The following is a 9,438-nucleotide window of genomic DNA, read 5'->3' as shown; positions in this document are numbered from 1 at the left end:
CTTTCTCTCACTCTCCTTTTTCTCCCTCTGAATATACCCCTTGCCCATCCTCTGGGTTCCCCCCCCCCGTCTTTCTTCCCAGACCTCTTGTCCCATGATCCTCTCGTATCCCTTTTGCCAATCACCTGTCCAGCTCTTGGCTCCATCCCTCCCCCTCCTGTCTTCTCCTATCATTTTGGATCTCACCCTCCCCCTCCCACTTTCAAATCTCTTACTAGCTCTTCCTTCAGTTAGTCCTGACGAAGGGTCTCAGCCTGAAACGTCGACTGTACCTCTTCCTAGAGATGCTGCCTGGCCTGCTGCGTTCACCAGCAACTTTGATGTGTGTTGCTTGAATTTCCAGCATCTGCAGAATTCCTGTTGTTTACACAGGCAACAGCTTCCTCTCCATACCACACTGCCCTGGCTTGTAGGATACAACATTCACAGTCAACCCCAACCAAAGGAGGGCCTCAGTAACTCTACATTTTCTCTGAACAAACATTTTTCAAACTGTTCGATGGATAAAGGAGGACAACAATTTGTAGAATGCGTAAGGAAGATTTAATATTCATGGGAAGAATAACAATATAGATTTTTCACTTACTTGGGCCATCATAACAGACACGAACCAGGGTGAAATTATGGCATGGCACAGTCAAACTATACCGAAAACTCAATTATAAAATATATCCTTGAAATTATGCTGTGAGAATATTAATTTACAAACATTTAACATGGTTAAATAAAATTTCTCTATTCTGCCATTTTAAATTGGTTTAAGTCTATTTTAAATTATTTTTCCTCATTAAAATGGAGGACAAAGCGATTTCATAAATGTTTGTAGTTAAAGTTTACAAAGCAGAACATCAAGGTTGCTTTAAAAAGAATGGAGGGGATATTGTTCTTACAAGAGGTTCTCAGAATTACATGTCTTTAAATAAGGAAGCATTCAAGTAAGTAGTTGGCAAAACACATTCTTTACAACAATGCTGTTAAATGAGGCTGATCCTATACAACTTTCTCCAAAATTTAAGTGTACCAAACAACTTCACAAAATGACAAGCTTTTAAGAAAAATTAAAAGCCTTGGTCAGGCCCATGCAAGTGTCAAATCCATTAGCGCTTTTTTTTTAAACATTACCCGCTTTAAAAATTCTTGTAGACAATTGCACAAGCTCTTAGAATTATAAAATGCAATTGCATTTTATAGCATTTATGTAGGAGCTTCCTTAAAATAGTTTAAAAGGTTTAGTACACTTTTGAAAAAAATTAAATTTAAACAAGAATACAGAATAATACATATTTGCAAATGTAAGAGGCTGAAATTGTAGCTCCTTCACTAAATCTTTCTATAGTCCAAACAGAAAGAAAAGAATACATCCAATTGGAATTGAGGCCCATTCTGTTGAATGGAATAGGAAAAGCTTTGTGTTTTAACAATAGCTAGATGGCCCTATCTTTTGAGAATAGGGCCAGATTTTGTTTGGTAAAATTACAGGGGGGAGAAAAAAAAAAGAGCATATCTAAGTTTCACATTTTTAAATCAATATGCCTAAAGACAAATTATGCAACAGAAATCATGCCCAAAACAATTTGGATAATTAACAAAATAGTGAAGTTACTAACCAATTTCTTTTCACATTAGTGCGGGAGAATTTAAGTGCTACTAATGTCTTTGGTACTGCTGGTGCCAAAGTAACACCTACTATATTTCAAATTCTGATGCCCAAGGTATGGACCAGACAAGTAAATAATGCAAAAAGGTGAAAAGTCCAGCAATGTTGACAAAATGCCAACATTAGCATCCAGCAAAATCAAGGACAAACAAGTGTGAGAAGTTGGTTTGTGATATTTACCTTCTTCCCCCCAACTAAATACAGATGTTTTGTACATGACTGCTTTACTTTGCTGCAAACTGACATACTAGTTGTTACATCCAAATTATACAAGTACTCCTATTCATAACCTGCATAAAAATGTGCTACACATGTCCCAAAGCTTCAGCACAAAGTAAAAGATAAAAGATTGAGTCCTAATATTTGTAAGTTAGAAGGGCAAGTTCTTCAAATTGGGGTGGGGGGGTGGTGGAAGAAAAATTTCAAGTTAATTCACATGGTCACTTAAAATGTCAAAGTAACCTCTCTTACTGAAGAATAACATGTATAGGAATTACCAAGTACAGTGAAAGTGCATCTGTTGGACAATTCAAAAATTTATGGCGGCGTTCCGGACGTCGTCACCTTATTCATTTTTTTTTTTAAAAGCATGGAGGTGGCAGCACAGAGTTTTTCTTTGAAACTGAAGTCCACACACTCCCTCAGGATTTCACTTCAATGCTCAGTCTGTCGTCTGTTGGAGAGCAAGGAGCTCCTTCCGTGCATTGATCCTTGTGCACTTGGGACATTGTTCTGTTGTGAAGCACTCTTTATGAAAGCAGGCCTTACATACTGGTGTTTGGGAAGAAAACAAAGGAGAGTCTATCATTTTAAAAGGACACTATTTACACGAGATCCAAATTTAATATTACAAGAGGCTTGGAAGAGGAAATTCAATTTGCTTCAAAGCACAAGTACATTAAATATCAGACGAAAATAATAAACGCATTGTAATGCAGATTTTTTTGCAGGTCTTTCAAGTGATGGGAAGAGACTAAAAAAAAATTTACAGCTTAGTAAGGAGAAGGAGGGTCCAAGTTGGAAGACTTTGAGGAATACAAATTGTTTAAAAACAATTTTGTAAGAAGTCAGCTAAAAAGTGAATGGAAGAAGAAATAGTGGAGTAAAGGAAATTAGAGGCACAAAAGGAGCTGGCCAAAATTGGGAGAGAGAAAACACAGGCAGGGATGACAACAGAGCAGCAATGCCTGGAATTTCTGGAAAGAATTTGGAAGGCGCAGGATATACACAGTACATCTCACAGCAGAAGTATTCTAAAGGCAAGGTGACAACTGTGACTGATAAGAGAAGCAAACAACAGGAATTCTGCAGATGCTGGAAATTCAAGCAACACACATCAAAGTTGCTGGTGAACACAGCAGGCCAGGCAGCATCTGTAGGAAGAGGTACAGTCGACGTTTCAGGCCGAGACCCTTCGTCAAGACTAACTGAAGGAAGAGTGAGTAAGGGATTTGAAAGTTGGAGGGGGAAGGGGAGATCCAAAATGATAGGAGAAGACAGGAGGGGGAGGGATGGAGCCAAGAGCTGGACAGGTGATTGGCAAAGGGGATACGAGAGGATCATGGGACAGGAGGTCCAGGGAGAAAGACAAAGTGGGGGGGGGGGGGGAGAAGAGAACCCAGAGGATGGGCAAGGGTCAGAGGGACAGAGGGAGAAAAAGGAGAGTGAGAGAAAGAATGTGTTTTTTTTTAACTCTTCCTTCAGTTAGTCCTGATGAAGGATCTCGGTCTGAAATGTCGACTGTACCTCTTCCTAGAGATGCTGCCTGGCCTGCTGCGTTCACCTGCAACCTTGATGTGGGTTGCCTGATAAGAGAAGTCTGAACCAACATAAAGCCAAACAGAGGGCATGTAATAGAGCAAAATTTAGTTAGAGGATTGAGATGCTTTTAAAAACCAACAGAAAGCAACTAAAAAAATTAAGGAAGGTGGAATACAAAGGTAAGCTAGCCAATAATATTAAAGAGAATCCCAAAAGTTTCTTCAGATACGCAAGATGTAAAAGAGGCGAATGTAGATATCAGACGATATTGTTTCCGTTAAATAGGGGCTGTGGACAATTCTGATTTGATGGAGAATGGACGTGAAAGCACAGAGGAACATCTGGAGAAATTTCTGAAATGCCCATTCACTGCTGTTGTTACTAGTGGTTGTGAATCTTTCAGAGGAAAGGCCTCAAAATCCCCGGCCCTGCCTGTTTTTGGCGACCGAGAAGGAGGTCAAATCGTTCGGACAGAGATGGCGCTCAGTACTCGGTGTCGGAGAGCTGATCAGAGCTCGAAGTTTTTGGATGACTCAGAGTCGGATTGTGGTGGGCATGGCAGGGAGAGTTTTTCTTCCTTCTCCCGTCTGCGTGAGATGTGGGACATCTGAGAAACTTTGAACTTTACTGTGCTCACTGACTTCTTCATCAAGTTATGGCATTGTTACACTGTTTGCTATAATTATGTGGTTTTGTCAGTTTTCTCAGTCTTGGTTTGTCCTGTGTTTTGTGATATCACACCGGAGGAAATAATGCATCATTTCTTAATGCATGCATTACTAAATGCCAATAAAAGAGGACTACGTGTCTTCATAATCATAAACTGCTGGAAAATGATGCTGGAGAGGTAGTAATGTGGGACAAGGAAAAGGCAAAGGAACTGAATAAGTATTTTCTATCAGTCTTCAATGTGGAAGATACTATCTGTATGGTGTAAGTTCCAGGTGCTGGGTGTGAAGTTACCATTACTAGAGAGAAAGCTCTTGGGAAACTGAAAGGTCTGAAGGTATACAAGTCACCAGGACCAGATCGTATACACACCAAGGTTCCGAAAGAGGTGGCTGAAGAGATTGTGAAGGCATTAGTAATGATCTTTCAAGAATCGATTGTGGCATAGTTCTGGAGGAATGGAAAATGCAAATATCAATCCACGCTTCAAGGAGGGAGAGAAGCAGAAGAAAGGAAACTATAGGTCAGTTAGTCTAACCTCAGTGGTTGGGAAGATGTTAGAATTGATTGTTAAGGATATGGTTTCTGAGTACTTGGAGGCACATGATAAAATACCTGTTACACTACTTACAAGAGATTATGGATCTGTATTCCCAGATACCACACTCCTCAGTACCCTATTGCTCAGCGCAAGGCTGACCTTTGTTTGTCCTCCCAAATTGCCACACCTCACACTTGTCTGCATTACACTCCATCTGCCATTTTTCAGCAGGTCCGGATACCACTGCAAGCTTTGATAGTCTTACCACAATATCATCCGGATGATCGATATAGATGACAAACAATGGACACAGAGCTGATCCCTGCAGCATACCACTAGTTGTAGGCCTCCAGTCAGAGGCAACCACCTACTACCACTCGCTGCCTTCTCCCACAAGCCGATGTCTAATCCAATTTACTATCTCATCTCAAACGCCAATTGGCTGAACCTTCTTGAATAACCTCCCATGTGGGACCTTGTCAAAGATCTTCCTAAAGTCCATGTAGACAAAATTCCAATGCCTTGCCTTCATCAGCTTTCCTGGTAACTTCCTTGAAAATCTCTAAGACTGGTGTGTATGCAGTAGGTTATGTCTAACCAATGTTGACCATCCCTAATCAGTCCTTCTCTATCCAAACAGTTATTCTAAGGGACCAGATATACATCTTCCAATAACCTGCCCAATACGATACTCACCGGCTTATAACCTTCCGGCCTATTCTTGGAGCCCTTCTTAAACAAGGGAACAACAGTAACTATCCTCCAGTCCTCCGGCTTCTCACCCTTGGCCAAGGACATTTTAAATGTCTCTGCAAGGGATTTAAATATCTCCTTGCAATTTCTGCACTGGCCCCCACAGGGTCCATGGGAACACCTCATCAGGCCCTGGAGATTTAACCATCCCAAGTTGCGTCAAGCCAGCAAATATCTCCTCTGTCATGACCTCACTGCCATGAACTGTGTCCATGTCCCAAGTAAATAAAAATGCAAAGAAGAAAAAAATATCTATTTAAGACCTCCTTCATCTCTTTTGGCTCCATGCATAGATGATACTGGTCTTCCAGAGGAAGAATTTTGTCTCTTGCTATTCTTTTGCTCTTAATATTTATCTTTAGAAGCCTTCGAAATTTTCCTATCCTTATCTGCCAGAGCAACATCATACCTCCTTTTTAGCCCCCCGATTTCTTTAAGTGTTCTCTTGCATTTCTTGTACTCGAATAAATCATTTGCTCCTTCCTGCCTATACCTGCTATGCACCTCCTTTTTCTTAACCAAAGCCTCAATATCCTGCAAAAATCAAGTTTCCTAGAACTATAATCTTTGCCTTTTGTTCTGCCAGGAACATACAAACTCTACACTCTCAAAAACTGAAGGCCTCCCACTTACCAAGCTCACCTTTGCCAGAGAACAACCTGTCCCAATCCACACTTGCCAGATCCTTTCTGATATCATCAAAATTGACCTTTCTTCAATTTAGAATCTTAACCCAAGGACCACTAGATGTAAAGTGTTGCCCTTCACAACTTCTGTCTGCTGTCCCATCTCATTCCCCAATAGGAGATCTCATATCGCACTCTTTAGTTGGGGCCTCTATGTATTAAGGAAACTTTCTTGAACATTTAACAAACTCTTCCCCATACAGCTCTTCTACAGTGAGAGAGTCCCAGTCAGTATGTGGAAAGTTAAAATCATTTATCACAACCTTATGTTTCTTGCCACAGTCTGATCCTCTCTACAAATTTACTCCTCTAAATCTTACAGACTGTTGGTGGTCTATAATATGGTCATCCATGTGGTCGTCCCTTTCTTATTCCTCATTTCCACCCATATAGCCTCAGACAAGCTCTCCAGTCTGTCCTAGTCTGAACACGAGTGTGACATGGTCCCTGACTAGTAATGCCACTCCTCCCCTTTAATCCTTCCTGCTCTATCATGCCTAAAACAGGACTCTGAACAATTAAGCTGCCAGTCCTGCCCCTCCTGCAACCAAGACTCTCTAATGGCTACATTGTCATAATTCCATGTGTTGCACCATGCCTTATGCTCATCCATCTTTTCTACAATGACGCTTGCACTGAAATACACAATTCAGAATATCAGTCTCAACCTTTTGATCCGTGACTTTGTATGATGGCTTGACATCTTTCCCCAAAAACCACTCCACTACCTGTTCTTGCTCTCTGGTTCCCATCCCCCTGCAACACTAGTTTACCCCACCTCCTTCCACCATGCAGCACAGGCTAACCTTCCCAGAAGGATATTAGTACCCATCTAGTTAAGATGCAAACCATCTCATGTGTACAGCTCCCACCTTCCCTGGATGGAAGCCCAGTGAAGCCCTCTCTCCTGCAGTACAGGTGATATGATCTCCCCATTTCTGGCCTCACTAGCACGTAGCACAGGTAGCAATCCTGAGATCACAACCCTGGAGGTCCTGTCCTTTAACTTCGCACCCAAATCCCTGAACTCACTTTGCAGGTCCTCATCACCCTTCCTATCCATGTGGACCACAACCACTCCCATCTAGGAATGCTGTGGACTTGATTAGAGATGTCCCTGACTTTGACACCAAGGAGGCAACGTGCCATTTGGGTATTGCTGGAAGGACAACATGGATCAACATTTGATCCTTATCATTTTTCCAGCAAATGCAACTCCATAAGTAGTTTTCATCTGCTAGGAATCCACCATCAATACCAGTTACTACACTTTTTTTACTTTCAGTAACATTAATATCAGTAAGCAGAGTAAAATACCAAAATGAAAACAGTCCCAACATCAATTACTGGAGAGGCATAATCAGTCTTTCAGCATTCTAGTGAGGAAAGCAATTTATTAGAACTTTGACTGCAAGCCAAGATCACATGAAAGTTTACTTATGATATGTACATCAAAGCCAATAAATCCAAACCAGCACTCACCACAACATCGTTTGCATCGCTCTGCTTGAAAAGGGAAGAGAATTTCTCTACTCTTGCAAAACTCACAGATGAAACCTTTGGCCATGCATATCTGGAGAAAACAAACATGTGAAAGAAAGCAAACAGTTTGTTAAGGAAGTCCGTGTTAAATTTACTTCATCTATTGATGAACAGCGGTAAGATTAGGAGGCAAATGACACGTTTAAAATTTAGGAATGCTTACAATTCATTCTATAAATAGGTTGGCAAGTTTAATAACAGTTCCACTCTTTGCATTTAGCACTGGCATTATACATCTCAAACTCGAGATCCAAAACACCTCACGAGAGATAGTGTGATGTCATTCAAGAACCCAAGAGTGAGCATTGGAACAATTCACTTCAGTCACTTCAAAATTATGTTTGTTAAAAAGCTTACATTTTTGTGGGGTAGCAATAATATGCCAAATCTTATGTTTAAGATCAAATGCTCACTGATTTGTCTCTGCACATTTTGAATGTTCAATGTTGATGCATAAACACTTTCAAACAAATGAACGGAAATGCTTTCCAATTCTTCAGCTGAAATTTGTTGTTCCTCTCTCTGCTTATGGCACATCGGGCAGCAACCTTGCCATTTCTTTGGCACTTGTATTTATTTATTTTTTTAAAAACACAAGGCCAAGATGCTAGCTCGATGCTCAACCCAACAGAGATGGAAAGTGTGCAAGGAGCCAGCCGGATTTGAACCCTGGACCACTCGCCGAAGTCCAGTGCAGATGCCTCTACACCTGTGGCCAGCTTTCTGCAAAAGTATTCAAGCCAAATTATGGGGCATTTCCCTTATTTTAATTACTCCAAATAAAAGGCTTTCATTTATACAAACACCTCAGTTAATCTGAGGAAAAATCCAGTACTCATCATTCTTCTGTCTGTTTCTCCGATAGATAAAGTAAATTTGGTATGAACTTCCAAACAAGCAGAGCTACCAAATGACAGAATACAGATTTTCAAATAAGTGCAAGGGATCTTTACCATTTATTTAATCACCATACCTACCACCTTGATTCTGTAGAGCAGTTTTCACACCAATTTAATTACTTCTCTGGAGCAGAGTTGGCAATAAATAAACTAGTAAACACAAAATAATCTGTAGATGCTGGGATCAAAGCAACACTCACAATACACTGGAGGAACTCAGCAGGTTGGGCAGCATCTGTGAAAATGATGAGTCAACATTTCAGGCCAGAACCCTTCGTCAGGTTCTGGCCCGAAACGTTGACTCATCGTTTCCACGGATGCTGCCCGACCTGCTGAGTTCCTCCGGCATGTTGTGGGTGTTGAATAAATAAACTAGACTCAGTGATACCAACAAACTGGATAAGACTCAAAATTATAATTTTTAAAAAATCAAACTGATGAGATGACAGACCAGACAGGCTTACCTCACAACTTTCTACGTGAGAAAGGACAATTCTCAGAATATCTTTTAGGCCTGGAACCAGCAGGCCCCGTTTCACCATTACCAGATCATTCAACGAGTACAAATGCAGCTCCTCAGATAAATGGGACTTTAATTGCCAGAATTCAACCATCGCACTGTCAGAAAGGTCAAGACCAGGTGTCATCAGAATGATGATAAAATGCAGAAAATTAATTAGTAATGGCAAGACATTGATAGATTACAGACAGGAAGCTATTCTGGAAATCAATGCATTTACACAAGCTGTAGGACCACTGGAAAGTTAACTTCACAGATTCTGTCCTTGACATCCTTCGTATTGTAGGTAAACTATTTTTTTTTTAAAGCCTTTGATTTAGAAATAGCTTTATCCTCTTGAGCTTTTAGTGATTTACTGTGATGAGATGGAGACAAAAGACCTTTCTGCCTTTTACATTACGCAGTCATGC

General features: G+C 40.7%; 1 protein-coding gene across 4 annotated transcripts in view; it reads right to left on the bottom strand.

Moving 5' to 3' along the window:
* Positions 1-535: 535 nt before the first annotated feature.
* The window catches only part of rubcnl (rubicon like autophagy enhancer), a 108,527-nt gene continuing 99,624 nt past the window's right edge, over positions 536-9,438 (bottom strand). For all 4 annotated transcript variants that reach the window (XM_072262337.1, XM_072262336.1, XM_072262338.1 and 1 more), the window contains 3 exons: positions 8,973-9,126; positions 7,550-7,640; positions 536-2,428 (listed from right to left, as the gene is read on the bottom strand). In XM_072262337.1, coding sequence (XP_072118438.1) covers positions 2,319-2,428; positions 7,550-7,640; positions 8,973-9,126 — 355 coding nt within the window. In that variant the 3' untranslated portion in view covers positions 536-2,318. The remainder of the gene's footprint in view (positions 2,429-7,549; positions 7,641-8,972; positions 9,127-9,438) is intronic.

This window comes from Mobula birostris, chromosome 6, assembly GCF_030028105.1.
Source record: "Mobula birostris isolate sMobBir1 chromosome 6, sMobBir1.hap1, whole genome shotgun sequence".
Taxonomy (NCBI): domain Eukaryota; kingdom Metazoa; phylum Chordata; class Chondrichthyes; order Myliobatiformes; family Myliobatidae; genus Mobula; species Mobula birostris.
This window is presented reverse-complemented; position numbering and strand designations above follow the sequence as displayed.